The sequence below is a fragment of the Haplochromis burtoni genome, unplaced genomic scaffold (genome assembly GCF_018398535.1).
Source record: "Haplochromis burtoni strain Fernald_Lab_line unplaced genomic scaffold, NCSU_Asbu1 Contig_48, whole genome shotgun sequence".
NCBI lineage: Eukaryota > Metazoa > Chordata > Actinopteri > Cichliformes > Cichlidae > Haplochromis > Haplochromis burtoni.
Genome location: NW_024582409.1, coordinates 2,703,870 through 2,719,198, shown reverse-complemented (window position 1 = coordinate 2,719,198; position 15,329 = coordinate 2,703,870). Strand labels below are relative to the sequence as shown.

General features: G+C 40.8%; 1 protein-coding gene across 1 annotated transcript; it reads right to left on the bottom strand.

The window, feature by feature from the left end:
* Window positions 1-216: 216 nt before the first annotated feature.
* Window positions 217-12,157, bottom strand: LOC102295840 (gap junction alpha-8 protein). The gene is given in 9 exon segments (XM_042220443.1): window positions 217-405; window positions 583-607; window positions 703-832; window positions 1,727-2,065; window positions 2,507-2,592; window positions 9,608-9,658; window positions 9,660-9,680; window positions 10,184-11,451; window positions 11,950-12,157. Coding segments are annotated over 8 exon segments (2,001 nt in total). The 5' UTR covers window positions 11,437-11,451; window positions 11,950-12,157; the 3' UTR covers window positions 217-309.
* Window positions 12,158-15,329: the final 3,172 nt, after the last annotated feature.

Sequence of the window (15,329 nt, the reverse complement as noted above, 5' to 3'; positions counted from 1 at the left end):
AGCACTACGACTCCAGATGGGGTTTGTCTTAAATCCGATCACCATTGGGACCATAGTTCAGTCACCAGATACATCAATCCATTTCTCTATCTCAGTATATCATAGAGATCAGTTCTTCCGAACGATCTCTCCTTATTGAAATGGCAAATGTGTAAACTGCTGACTTATTTATAAACTGACAGAAGTTCAAGTAGCCAAGAAAAATGCAGCTTTAAGTACATTTTATATTTGTTTTTATTATTAAATTACATGTAAGAAAGCTGTTTAAATCTGTTGCTATAAAAAGTTGAGTCTTTTGTGTGGTCCATATCATTGAACTCTGTATTTGTAAGGTTGAACCTGAATTTGACTACGTCGGCGATTTTCAAGTTCCAGGCAGTTTTCATAAATATCTTCTTTCTGCTCCTGTTGCACAAAAACATGGGAAGAAAACCAAATTCAGATGTTTCGGCACCACTAAACATGTCCAGATGTTTAGTAATACCTAAAGTGGAAAAGGTAGTGGACCAGCTTGATCTTGCATAGAAACAGACTGGTTGCTTGTTGCTTCTCAACAGACAATATAAAAATTATTATATTTACCATTATTGAAGCGGGAGAACGAGAGCTATAAAAAGAGAGAGAGACATGTTGTTTTTAATCCTAGCAGTGTAATACATTTAGCATAAAACTGTTTAAAAGCAGTGACTGCAGGCAACTTACCGTGAACGTCGTTTGCAGACTTTTCTCTGAATGATCACAATAGTAATTAGAAAGATCAGGAAACATGTACAAGGTACAATAACGGCTATGGCAAGTGGGATTTTCGATTGATTTCCTGCTTCAGCATCCTCTGTAAAATAAAAAAACGGACTTGTTTCACTGCAGTTCTAATGTTCAGTTAACTTTTTTCACTTCCATGTACAGTGTTTAACAAATCTATTAGACCACCTATCCTAAAAACTGTTAAAGACAAATATTTTAGAACTCTGTCAGAAACTCATTTTAAGATTATATTCTTATGAGCCTTTCTTTTGGATGTTTTTATGCCCATGTTTTAAGCCTATTAACCATTGCAGAAACATAAAAAATTATTCTGTTAGTGATGTGTTATAAACCCTACATTGGGTGATCTAATATATTTTTATGCACTGGAAGACCAGTATGAGTTTTCTAGTCTGTTTTAGACCTGCAGAAAGGAAGTTAGCACTGCTTACACTTCCCCTGTGGTCTCTCTAAAGACCTCAGCCTCTCAAAACATGTTCCTATTCATAATTCTTCTTTGTGTCAAAGTCCGAAACCTGCAAGCTTTACAGAAAATAAATTTTACGTTAAACCAATCTAACCACAAAATGTCTAGAGTTGTAAGAAACACAAATATAAAGGCAATGCAAGTGAAGCCAGATGTCTTCGCCTCTTTTGTGTTTGAACACAGAGGCAACTTTCAGTGTCTGACTTTCCCCTAGAATAACATTTAAGCAGTGGTAGGGGAAACTCAACTTTCACCTACTCCACCCTAAAAGCTTCCAAACCACTGGCAGTCCCAACTTTTGTCTTTGATACAAAGAGAGAGAGAGAGAGAGAGAGAAGTTGATATGGAAAGTGTCGTTATTGCCCCCTTCTTCCTGTTTCCATAGCTTGACTACCCCCTCAGTCATGATAAATAATTTCTCTTGTTGTTACTTCAGGTGTTTAAGGAATGCTTGTGTTTTTATGTGACCTGTAAACTTCAAAATGAGTAATTCACCTGTAATTACGAGCTCCCATTTCTTTTCCCCGACTCCCTTTGATGCGGAGAATTCACAAGTATAGTTTCCCGTGTGCCACCTCTGGGCTCTCGTTATGGTTAATGCATATAGTTGGCTCTTTAACATGGACATGTTCAGCTTCAGGCTCTCAGCTTTAGAGGACGTTACAAATCTGACCTTTGAGTCATTTGAGCTGCTGTTTAAGGTTTTGTCTGTCCTGATAGTGAACAGAATCTCCCCATTCATTTTCCACGCCAGTTGAGTTAAGTTGCTAATTGAGTCATTGCTGCAGTTCAGGGTCACTGTGCTCCCAGCTGTCTGTGAGATCCTGTGTGTTTCTGATAAAAAAGAAAATCATATTGTAGGTTTTGTGTTTGCTGGAAACTTTTGAATACTAAAGCAACAGGAAAATAAAACTATTCCTCAAAAAATCTGAACACAGCTCAAAATGTCTATAAAAAGACAATTAATTGATTTGCAAATCATTTAAACTGTACATACATTGCTAGCGTAATATTTTTGTTAATTATAGAGATTAAGTAACTTAAACATAGTCATGTTTGCATTTCAAAGTGTAGGGAGCAAAGCCACAAAAAGTAGTGCATTAAAGTTTAAGTAGCAGTCTTCTGCCGATTAAAGCTGTCGTAACTGAACTGAAAATCAACCTTGCCAGCAAAAAGCTACAACTATAACTCACCCACATATTCAGCTTATCGTTGCTGTTCTATGGGTCACATATTGCTCTGCACATTGTCAGAGAGAGTTCAAATTTATTTTACCTGCTTGCAAGAAAATATAGAAGAAGCACCATATCAGAGTCAAGGTCCAGTTGATGCCCAAATATCTTGAAAAGTCTTCCATAGCAACATGAAGGAAAGATAATTTAGAAACATATTTTCAGTATGTGCTGGATGATCGGCGAATATTTCTAACTGGTAGTTTATTTGCATCTTTTACTACGAGAGCTTCAATTAGATTTGAAATGTAATATCCTTGAGAGTAATAAACAGCAATTCTCTTACCAGTATTGATTGCCATATGCTGTTTGGTCCTTATCTCAATACGACAACAGCTTTAAGGTCGCAAAAGCAAGAAAAAGCAATATCTAATAGCTATAGTAATTAGAAGGCACAGCTTCTACGGGGGCATACGTGCATAGCGTTAAGATACAGCCTCGCTGTCGTTCTTTCACAATACCACAGATACGGTTCCACGCAGGAAGTGAAAAACTTTGATCTGTGGCCATGTGAGAGATATGCTCATATTTGTTTGGTTGGCCTTTGAAAGTTGCAGGAGATGCTCTGAGAGTACATGCTGTAGTCGCTTACAACCCTTTATTGCAATGTTCTACTTATACCAACACCACAGCGAGAGGCTACAGATCGCATGGCATGTATTTGCTTCGTCTGTCATTTTTAAAAATGCATAAAAGTCCACTTGAAACTAGGAAGAGGAACACTGTAATGAAACCCCTTTCAGCAGTCACAACTTTGTGCTCTTACTTGGCATTGTAGGCAGTAAAAAGTCAAACATAAAAGAGTGCAAGATATGAAAAAGATTCCCTTGAGTTTGAAAATAATGTTCCAAGCTACAGTTGAGCAAACCCTATCTGTTTAACAATAATAATTTATAATAAAGTAGTAAATAGTAAATAGTAGTTCACCCAGGTTTCGGGAAGAAGGCAGTCTCCAAAAACTGAAAACATCTGCAAAGTGCAGTGAGAGCAAGTACTTTTACCCACAATCCATGTGACTCATATATTTGGACCTCTGAGGCATAAATTACTGGAATCTCTGACCCTAGACAGTGCTATTTTTATCTGTCAGAGACACACACTAACATATCCAGGCACCACTTGCTCACATTTATATCACGCTGTCATTTTGGATCAGTTGTTTGACATTCTGACACATCTTCCTGTAGCAGAGCTTTCAGACACTTAAGCAATGTTATGGCTGTTTGTTGTCTGTTTGTTTTATGATTGTGTTTTACTTTAGGCATTTTTTGTCTTTGTGATGAATGCGTGGTTTTTGTTGTTGTTGTTGTTTGTGAGGGGTTGTGGATTGTTCAACCTCAGTGAGTCGTAGTTCACAGCCTGTCTCATGTTTTCAGGCATTACACACACACATGAGTTTTAGAAATGTTGCGGTTCGTTTACCTTCACTAAAACAAAACATTCCACACTTGGAAATTTCTTTCAGAGAAATGTTAATATTAGCTATTATTAGCTCTTACTTTACTTTCTCTACAAACTGAGGTGTGCAAGAGCCTCAACCCCCATTATGAGCACCTTATACAGAGGCACCGTTGAGAGTACACTCACAAGCTGCATCACTGTGTGTTATGGCTCCTGAACACAGTCCTGCCAGGAAAAGTCAGTAATGAGAGCAGCGAAGAGGATCATGGGTACATCTCTTCCCTCCCTCCAGGACATCTACTGAACCCACCCTCTGGATTACAGGTGACTCCACTCATCCATTTTTCAATTTGCTGCCAAAGCCAAGGGGAGATCTTAAAACTTTTTTAAAAGCAATAGAAAATTGTTCTGTTGTAGATGGGTTAAAAACACGACAACGACGTGTTGAAATAAGAGGTGTAAAATGGCAGAGAGATAAAAGTATGTCAAACACAACAGGGCAGTGATCAGAAAAAACAGCATCACATATTTCCATGTTTAGGACCGGTAACCCTAGAGACAGCACAAGATCCAATGTATGACCCTGTTTCTGGGTTGGCCCAGACACAAGTTGAGCAAGACTGAAGGAGTCTATCAAGCTTAAAAAGTCTCTGGCCAGCAAATTGGAGGGACACGTGAATATTAAAATCTCCAACGATTAAGATCGTAGCTTGGCACAGTTCCAGCTAAGAAGTTTGAAAAGTCTTGGATAAAATCCTTGTGATATTTTGGAGGTCTGTATACAGCTGCAACGAGTGTCGGGCGGGGATTCCCCAATTCAAACGCCAGAAGTTCAAAACTAGAATATGAGTCAGTTAAGAGTTGTTTGCAAGAGAGCTTCTTCCTAAAAACAGCTGCCACTCCACCACCACGCCCAGTCATCCTCGGCACATTAAGATACTCACAGTCATGCGGTAAAAGTTCAGTAAAACAACTGGACTCACCGACTCTCTGCCAAGTTTCCGTTAAAAGCATTAGATCCAGCTCCCGATTGGTAAAAGTCCTTAAGAATAAAAGTTTTATTTGCTAGCAATCGTGCATTAACGAGACTTAATCTCAGTGGTACAGGTGGCTCAGCAGCCGATGTGGGTGCCCGACCTATCGGCCGTAGATTCTGAGGGTTTACTCCACCTGCGCGAAGACGGGGGGGACGCTGGTGCGGGGTTATTGTCGTAAGCCCGACAACAGGTGTCAGGCAGGTGTAAGCCGTGTCCAAAGAGTGCCAGTAGTTGACGCGGTCAAATCCAGTCGGGGTAGGGTGAGGTATTTTTCGAAATCGTGTCCAGGTTGCCTTCATTCTCACCAATAAGCCACTGCGTTTCCCACGGCGTCTACGGCGCCCTCTCAGTTGAGGTAGCGCCGGAACGCAACGGAGACAAGCTGGAACTCCTGACAGGAGTGGTGGGGAAAAGGTTCCCTGATATCCACGATTGCAATAAAGAGTTTTTAACTGAGAGGATCTTATAGCCAGCAGAATTTGACGATCATATACAAGCAGAGAGTTAGCATGTTTTAAAACAAAGTAAAAATAAAACACTAGTACAAACAGAATAAGACCGCAAGCCGTACACACTGGCACCATCTTGAAGCCCAAGCTTCACATGCACACCTTCAGACACCAAGCTACTTTTTGCACAATACTCACTCGTTTTGCACAATAGAATAGCATTTTGCACACTTCCATTGCACTGTCTTGTGTCTGTATCGTCCTGTTCCATCCGGTCTTCCACTGTTTTGCCCTTTTGCATTTTACGTAGTCCTGTGTTCATCTGTTATATGTCATATGTAGCACCAGGAAGGAACGTTGTCTCGTTTCACTCTGTACTGTACCACTGCACATGGTTGAAATGCCAAATAAAAGTCACCTGTCTGTAATAATCAGGCCCTATCTTAGATTAATGACCTTATATTACCATATCCCTTCATTAGAGCACTTCGCTTGCAGTTTTAAAACTCTGTTGTTCCTGATGTATTTAAAATGCTGTTTTAATTTAATGCTATATAAATAAAACTGAATTGTAAATTGTTATGTGGCCTAATTTCTTTTTTTTAGCTAAAAGCTGCTCTGCCTGCTCATATAAACCTAACTAACCATTTGTGGTGATCCACCATGCATATTACTGTAAAATGGCATGGCAACAAACTTGTGTTGCTATGGCATTTTTACTGCACTTGACTGAAGAAAAACACTGTGGAACTACATGGTTGTTTTTAAAGTAGTAAAATAATAATATGCTATGACTGTCTCACTTGGCTTTCCTCAGCCCCTCATTTTTATCTTAATACAACTTTGAACTTTGCAAAATAAGTGTACAGGATATGGTGATACCACAAGATCTATATCTTAACTCAAGAGGAAGCCCAAGAGGCCGCAAGATGTAGAGGGAACAAAAGTTTCTCTGAAATGGAATTTTCTGTTAATCCTCATCTAAAGTTTGTTTGATGTTAGAGATTTTGTTTATGACAAATAATAGTATAAAAATGTAGACAGAAAGCCATGATCTTCAGATTACCACATGCAAAATTATGCCATAGAACAGGCATGTGGACTAAAATTAATTTTAACAATACTGCCCCTTAGTGGTGCCTCACAGCCTTTCATCACTTGACTGGTTAAATCAAGTTTAACTTAGAGACAATTAAAAACTGTGAACAATGAATGATTGTATTCTGCTCGTCCAGAAAGAAGAAGATTAAGTAAAAATGGGAAACAGTTACTCTAAGATCTGATAGTGATTGCTTCTCTTTTCTGTCTGTCGCAGACTCTAGGGTCATGTTGTTCCTAGTTCCTCAAATACCTGGGAGGATGGCAAGTAGTCATGGGTGAAATTAATTCTATGTACTTGAGTATAGGTCTCGGTCGTTGTGTCCTTGGGCAAGACACTTCACCCATTGCCTACTGGTGGTGGTCAGAGGGCCCGGTGGCACCAGTGTTCTGCAGCCTCGCCTCTGTCAGTGCGCCCCAGGGTGGCTGTGGCTACAATGTAGCTTGCCATCACCAGTGTGTGAATGTGTGTGTGGATGACTGGATGTGTAAAGCGTTTTGGGGTCCTTAGGGACTAGTAAAGCGCTGTACAAATACAGGCCATTTGCCATTTTTACCATAGTGCAACGTTAACATACTCCTATATACTTACATTACAATCGTATACAATCTCCACTACATCTGATCATTTTTAAATATTTTAGTTAATCATAACATCTGCAAAAATAAAGTGTTAAGATACAGCCTAATGGTTTAATAAGTGTCATTCTGAAATAGAAAGTTCTGCATTATAATAATTTTGTTTTAACACCTCCACGGGAGGCCAAAGCCCAATGCAGGCCCCCAAGAAAGGGCAATTGCCACCAGTGCTGTTGACCAGCATGGATAGCTGTGCCGCTGTTGATCAAAGACCGAGGAAGAGGAGGAGAGGGAGAAGGTGTGTTTGGACACAGCAAGAGAGAAATCAGAGGGGTAGGGTCTTTGAATATAGGGACTGTGGAGCTGTTAGGCAGGAGTAAAATAGAGAGAGAGACAAATGATCTGTTCTGGTGACCCCTCAACGGAGCAGCCGAAAGGAGAAGAAAAAGATAAATACATTGTTGTTTTTTATTAATTAATATATGCACGTCCACAGTTTGATATTTCTGCTTCTGCATTGGCAAATGTCTTTGATCTATTATTTTTTAAAAAGGCAAATCAAAATGATAATATAAAACTGGAAAATCTGAACTGAATAACAGGCTTTTGAACTGTGCAATAAATAGAGTTTTCATGTTAGATTTTCATTTAGTCAGTATAAAGGAAAAAGCACAAGTCTGTGTTACACCAAATATTACAAGCTGAAACTTAAGCCCACGCTGCCCACTACTCCACCCACTACACCCTACACAGTTACTAAATCTATAGTGTGTAGGGGGTGGACTGGAATTCTTCTGTGTTTCTATCTTCCTCTTATTTCTGTTTTGATGTTGTATCTTGTTTCACTCAGTGTGCGTCATTGGGTGCATGCTCCCCAGAGAAACACTGACACGACACGTCTTGACCACGTGTGACTTTTTATTGCGTCGGTTCACTTTTCAAAAGAAGATACAGCCACACATCTATCAGCAGAGAAGACTACAAGTTAGTAAAAAGGAATTTTTTTTCTCCTTTCCAAAGATTAATCATGTATTCTTACAAACATACAGGCAATGCAACAGTCTTAAAATACACAGAACTATACAATACCAGCATATTGATGTACAAAACAGCCAGCAGCATATTTGAGCAAAACATTGTTATATGTGTGTTTAATAATTTGGCTGTTCATTAAAGGCTCAGTTTCTGCCACATGGGATTATGGGAGGTGAAGTGCCCCCAAATCCAACACTGTGAGATGTACATGTGTGGCATAGAGGCACAGATTGAGCATCAGCTCATTTTGCATGAATGGGTTAATGTCCACAAACGTGAAGCTTTATGCACTTATATCTGAACATGTTTAAAATAAAAGTCATTATATTATCGTCGTAGGTATATTACAGAGACGTGATGTTACGTGGAGGTGTTTGTGTGTACAGAGGGGTCACAAAGAAATGAAACCAATCATAAAAAACAAAAAAGGAAGTAAAACATCAAGTTTACGTAGCAATGAAACCACTTACAATAATTAACACTTACAGAAAAGGCACTGGAAGTCTCACAGTTGCATTGGTTTGAGTAAAAAAGAAGATTTTAATAAATCCAAGGCTTAAACACACTTTGTAATAGTGAGGAAATGGGTCTCCTTTACTCAGATAGATGCATGATCCTGCTGCTGGGCATTTTCTGTCTACAGTGGGCTTGTGGGATTAAATTATTAGTGTTGTCACAATGAGAATGTGTGTTTGCAGTGGACAGTGAAATAACTAAAAACAGCTGCACACTATGTACAATATTAGGCATGTGATAGGGCATTATGTACAGCTGGACTCCCCCCTCCCCTACAGTTGTTTCTCTCTGTATTTATAAGCATATCACAACTATTGTGTTTTCTTAAGGGGTATGTTCTCTGCTGTGCTCGGATAAAACCACGCAGAAAGATTTTTTTTCTCCACAGCCAGGTTAAGGATGCTTGTTTTCATTGATGAGCACGGTTTCTTTTATTGTCCCGCCTCCAACAATACTTTGTGCTGATGGTGCATGATCTTTATCGGCCGGACGCTTGTTTGTATAGCACGAAAAGAGAGGATTTGGTTTGAGGTCGCCGCTATAGTTCACTCTCTGATAGGGCAAAATAAGCTCTGCTCTCTTCCACGGGCTGTTGATATCACAGTACGCAGCGCTCTTAAAGGCAACACAACATAAGCAAATCTCAAAAAGAAGAAATGCGGACTGAAAAAGACATTCGACATGTGGTCTCTTTTTTTCTGTTTTTTCTTTTTCTTTTTTCTTTATTCCGGACTTACTCAGCTCTGGCTGCGCTACCTGGTAAATAAACATGAAAAAGAGAGAAACGCTCCAATACTGATGCACATCTCTGTTTACTCAAAAGAATCCTGTGTACATGGATGCAATGGATGAGGTGTTGTGAGGATTAAAGGCCTTGCATAGAGCTGAAACCTCTGAATGTGCAAAAGAGGAATGCTCTTCTAAAACCTGAAAATGGACTTGTTCTGCTTCTTCACAAAGACCTTTGCAGGCTACACGTTAATGTGCCGACATTTAGTCAGGTGTATTTTCCACGCGAGAGCCTTCTCGCTGGCAAGGCTTGCAGCAACATGCTGCATTTGCAGTATGTGGTGCCTGAATGGGAATGAAAGTCGGTGCCTAACTATGGCGATAGAACTGAAATGCAGACACACAAGTATATTATAACCCCCCTTTTCCCCTATCTACTCAAACCCTGTGTAAAAAGGTCTATCCCTCTAGTATGTACTATTATAAGTCTCTCAATAGAAAAGATGTTTCTAAAAATTGAACAAGGATCGTCAAGTAAAAACATCCTCCCTCACATGTGTCCTTTCAATATATTTTTAAATATAAGAACACGCTTAATAAAAAAAAAAACTCCTGTTTTTCTAATCTACTCTTTTTTTAATATTTCATAGTTATCACAAACATTTTTTTTGTTTTTTGTTTTTGTTGGGGTTTTTTGTAACTTGGTAATCCTAAAAGGTTTTAGTCCCTGTTGATTTTGTTTTTCATACATTTGGTTTCTGACCTGCCTGTTCAAGAGTGTGCATTGTCTTGAGATAGGTGTGTGTGCTCTCTTTCACATTGAACGTTTTAGTGTGTGCAGGTGTCTCACAGGTTCATACGGTGAGATCGTCTGACCTGGCCCTGCTGCTGGCTTTGCTCAGTCGGCTCAGCGGCCTGTTGTCTTCTATCGTTTCCGCAGCTTCCGTTCCTGCCTCTGCTGGAGTTGCCCCCTCCCCATTCACCGCCTCCTCTACCTCGATGTCCTCTTCTGCAGCCAGATCCACCCTCTCTGCTTCCGCCTCTGGCGGCTGTACCTCCTCAGCCTCTTCCTCGTGTAATGTCACCCCTCCTGTCTCAGTGGTCTGGGCGTAGGAGGGCAGAGTCTCGTCATACACCTTAGAGATGTCCTCCATGGGCAGCACTTCCTCCGCTTTCTCCTCCAACCCCTGGAAGGGTGGGGCCCCTCTGCCAGCCTCCATGCCCACCTCAGCCAGTGGGTAGAGGTGAGTCATGGGGGGAGCTTTCTCCTCCTCCAGCAGCCTGTAACCTTTTGCTCTCTGCAGAGAGGGAACAGCCAGGGGGGGCAGGCTCTTCCCTTGTGGCGGCAGGGGGGCCAACCCCTCGCCTTGGGAAGGCCCCGGAGCAGGGGCTGGCTTTCGAAAGACAAAGCGAATCTTCTTCAGGCCCAAGTGACTGATCTCCACAAAGTTTAGGAACAGTGAGACACAGGCCACAGCCAACATGAAGATGATAAAGACAGTCTTCTCCGTGGGGCGAGACACAAAGCAGTCCACCGTGTTGGGGCAGGGCCAGCGGCTGCATTTATACAACGGCAAGATGCGGAAGCCATACAGAAAGTACTGGCCCACCACAAAGCCCACTTCAAACAGTGTCTTGAAGATGATGTGGCAGATGTAGGTCCTCAACAGGGTGCCCTCCAGCCTGAACTTCTTGCTTCCTTTCGTACTGGTCTCCTTAGTGGTGCGGACGCTTCCCTGGTCAGGTGCCAGAGGAAGACGCTCCTCACTCAGCTCCTGTTGCCGGCTAAGTTCTGCCTCCTCCCGCTCTTTGCGTTTCTCCTCCATGTGGACATGGTGGACAGCGTGACCCACGTACACCAGAGACGGCGTGGACACAAAGATGATTTGCAGCACCCACAGGCGGATGTGGGAGATGGGGAAGGCCTCGTCGTAGCACACATTCTCACATCCAGGCTGCTGTGTGTTGCACACATAATCAGACTGCTCGTCGCCCCACACAAACTCTGCTGCTGTGCCCAGGATGAGGATGCGAAAGATGAAGAGCACCGTGAGCCACACCCGGCCGATCACCGTAGAGTGCTCGTTGACTTCCTCTAAAATATTACCCAGAAAGCTCCAGTCACCCATGATCGGTCCGTAGCACTGCAGAATGAAGGGTGGGGTAGGGAGGGACACGAAGGGTGCAGATGGACAGGGAGGGTGGGGTAGGCAGAGACCAACAGGGGGAGGGGAAAAGAGGGTGCCAAAAGTAAGCTATGCATGAGAGGAAAAAACTTGCAAACATTTAAAAATCAAACAAACGCCAGAATTTGATCGTAAATTTGATTTGTACGCACACATTCACAAATATACAGAAAGATGAAAGTAAACAACAAACAGCAATTTGCTGGTAATTTTAAATATGAAAATAACCTTTAAGCTAGGCATTGATTTAACTGTACTAATGGCTGCATATTCTCATCGTGAACTGGACTAACGAAAGTTAACAAATGTGAATACTACAAGCTTTTACTTTTGCTAAGCTATCAGACTATAACACACTGTATATCTAAATAAACCAATAAAAAAGAGATCACTAAATAAAAATAAAGTCCCTTTTTCCTGAAATGTATAATAAATCGAATCAAATGGGCAACTTGCCACAGCTGCGGCTCCGGCGAAGTTGAGTCCTGTCCCGTTCTCTTGGCACCCAGCAGGGAAAAGTGAACTTTTTTCTGCCCTCTTTCCCACCTAAAGCCCTGTCCTTGTCGCCCCACTGAGCAGATGTGAATGAATCGGCTCTGATGGTTGGTTTTTAGTTTGCTGCAATATTTAAGCTTGGAGCCAGACGGCCTTTATTTGCCGGGCGACGTGTGGTGACGCAGGAGACAATAGGATCAACAAAACCAGAGCGGGGATGTATGGGAGCAGGCCTCAGGCTCCCACACCAACATGGCCACTGTACTGCCAGGGCACCGGGTCCACAGTGGAGCAGTCAGGCTACATACATGCGACTTCCTCGAACATGCATACTGTATACAGAAGCATAGATACAGTAGAGGATACAAGAGCAGCAGCATGTGCCTCCGGCTGTGCAGGCCAACATTAGAGCAGAGAGGCAGGTCAGTGACAAACTTTGAAGGAGAGCTTATGTCCTTGTGCGGTAACACTGAACACTGTTGTTTATACGATTATCTAAAGTGAGCATTAGGTCATTTCAACTATGTAAAGGGTTAATTAATGTATTTTCCCAAATTTGAGGAAACAGTGGCTTGCTCCTGTCCACTTTTATTTTTCTGACTGAATGACTTTTACAACTATGTCTGGCATGTGGCTGTGATTATTCTGCACATGGTTTACAAGTAACACGACATTTATATCCACACAACATTTACTATGGATGATTGGGAAAATCTGCTTCTGCACTTTTTTTCTTGGCTTCAAAATTAAGATGTTACTTAAAAAAAGGAAAACCTCTTTCACCAGTTACAGTCTTTTTCTTTTGTCTTTAATAAATTAGAATCTGCGTCTCTCAATAAATGAAGAAAAAAATAGTACTCGTCCTTATATGAAACAAAGACTTTTGTTAAATATAAGCATGTCTCTAATTCGTATTCTGTACATAAATCAGGACTATACATCTTGTTTGTTTGCACACTGTTATCTATATTATTTCTGGTTTAAAAATACCATAAAGGCAATTTTATAAAAAAAAAAATTATGTAAACACATTTAAAATTTTAACTTTTAGATGAACAAAATGTGAGTTTTTTAATGCTAGAAGAGACCTTTGTGTGTGTATGTATCTCATACGTGTGTCATTTATGTGTGAAAAATGTGAAGCACTGAATGATTGTACACGCTGTAATGTCTCTATTAGGGAACTAGTCAAACTCTGCCAGCTGAGAGAAGAAAAACATTCAGCTGCAAACTTTGATCTCAGAGTCATTCCACAGATGTTTGCACAGAGGAAAAGCTGCAGCGGTGCCCAGTGAGGTTGTTTTCCATTGTTTTGACAATTACACTATTAACAAATCACCATGAGTTTTATAAGGCTATTACATAAAACATAAAGATAGGCGAACTGGTATGTGATGCCTATTTAAAAATATAAATAAATAATTTTCTACCAAACCAAATAAGTCATATTTCCACTCCACAAAGCGTAAAAATACACGTTGAGATGTTAGACGATGCAGGTTAATTTCCAATTTGTCCAGTTTATCCTGATATGTGGAACATGTCAGTGATAAACATGACGAACTTCACCAGTTTGAACTGGTTCATTAGCAGTAACTGCTAAGATGGAAAAGAAAGGTACAGCAGGGAAGGGTTGAGCGCTATTACTTCGTACAAAGAATCCCACTGTAGTCACCAAACCAATATTAAGTTCAATCTTTCATCCTCCACAGATGGGGGCTATTGTCAGAAAGGTGAAAAAATGGAGGACTTGTGACTGAGAAAGCAGACGGGCAAACCCAGAAACCAGCAACTGATAGTTATGTTATTTTGAGTAACCTCAAGAAAAGCAGAAAAGAAAGGAGAGTAAAAACCATTTCTGAAATCAACAGCACAGATTACCAGATAGAGTCACAAAGTGAAGGATGAGTGAGTGAGTGTGGGTACAAAGAGAGAGAGGGGTACTTTAGAAAGTTTATATGTCATGGAAAAAGTACCAGCCAGACTGCACCAAAGGTAATCTTTGAAGGGTTCTGTTTTTCTTACAAATTGTTAGGTGAAGCTGCATTTATCACTGAAATAAGGCAGTGGAATTCAGCTTAACTGTTTTTGTGCTTCCCTTTTTTGGTACTTTGGTATCTTTTTCGGGCAATTCATAGATTTTGGAGTGTGGCTTAATGTCCAAATAAACTTCATTCACTGGACACCCTGCAGGCTACAGTGCTAGCTGCACCTGGCTAGTACTGGGTTGGATTTGCTTTTGCACTCAGAACATTCTGAAATATTTGTATCTTTGACAAGATACTCAAAGGTTTTGGTCAATATGATAGCATGCCACAGTTGATGGAGATTTTTTGGCTTCACATGCATGATGGTAATCTACCATTCTACTTCATCCCAAAGGTGGCTCAAAATCTGATTACACTGGAGCCCATTTGAGTACAGTGCCAACTTCAAGTTTGGAATGATTTGAGCTTTGTGCCATCTTAGATGGCAGCATTCATCCAAAATTTTTAGTCTCAGTTTCCTGTTCTTACTTGAAAGTGTTGGAACCCAGTGTGGTCTTCCGCTGATGTAGACCATTTTGGTCAAGGTTCAACATGTTGTGCATTCAGAGAAGCTCTTCTGCATACCTCAGCCTTAATGAGCCATTATTTGAGTTACCATTACTTTCCTATCTCCATGAAGCAGTCCGGCAATTCTCCCCTGACCTCTGACATCAACAAGGCATTTTCACCCAGATAACTGCTTCTCACTAATTATTTTTTCCTTTGGTGATCATTTTCTGTAAACCTTAGAGACAGATCAGCAGTTTCTGCAATATATAGATTAGCTCAGGCATCGGCAATCATGCCGATCAAAGTTCCCTAAATTGCTAAATTGCCTTTCTTTCATATTCTTTTTTATTTCTTTCCTGTCCCGTTTGGTTCTTTTGCCATCAGAATTGTTGTCTAAAGGCAAAGAAAGATGCCCGACGGATTTACTTTACCAAATGGACCATCCCAGCCTTGCCATATTGGTCTATTTAATTCACCTTTGCTTTTATTGTTTATTTTATTTTCATTTGCTGAACACGGGACAGACTTGACTGGGGAAAAGAAAAGGGAGAAAGAAAGAGGGAAAGAAAAAGAGCGGGGAAGAGGGACGGTGATAAAGGGCAAAAACCAAAAACCAACAAAACAAACAGACAAAAAGTACATATATCAATCACCTGGATCACCTGTTGAGAAAGAAAAAAGAGAAAACAAGCAAAGAAAAAGAGAGCAATATAATAAACAACATCATAGCGATGATCTATGTGAATATAGGTAGCAGCCAAAAAGGGTGTAGTTTGTGTGTGTGAGCACCCGTGTGTACACCTG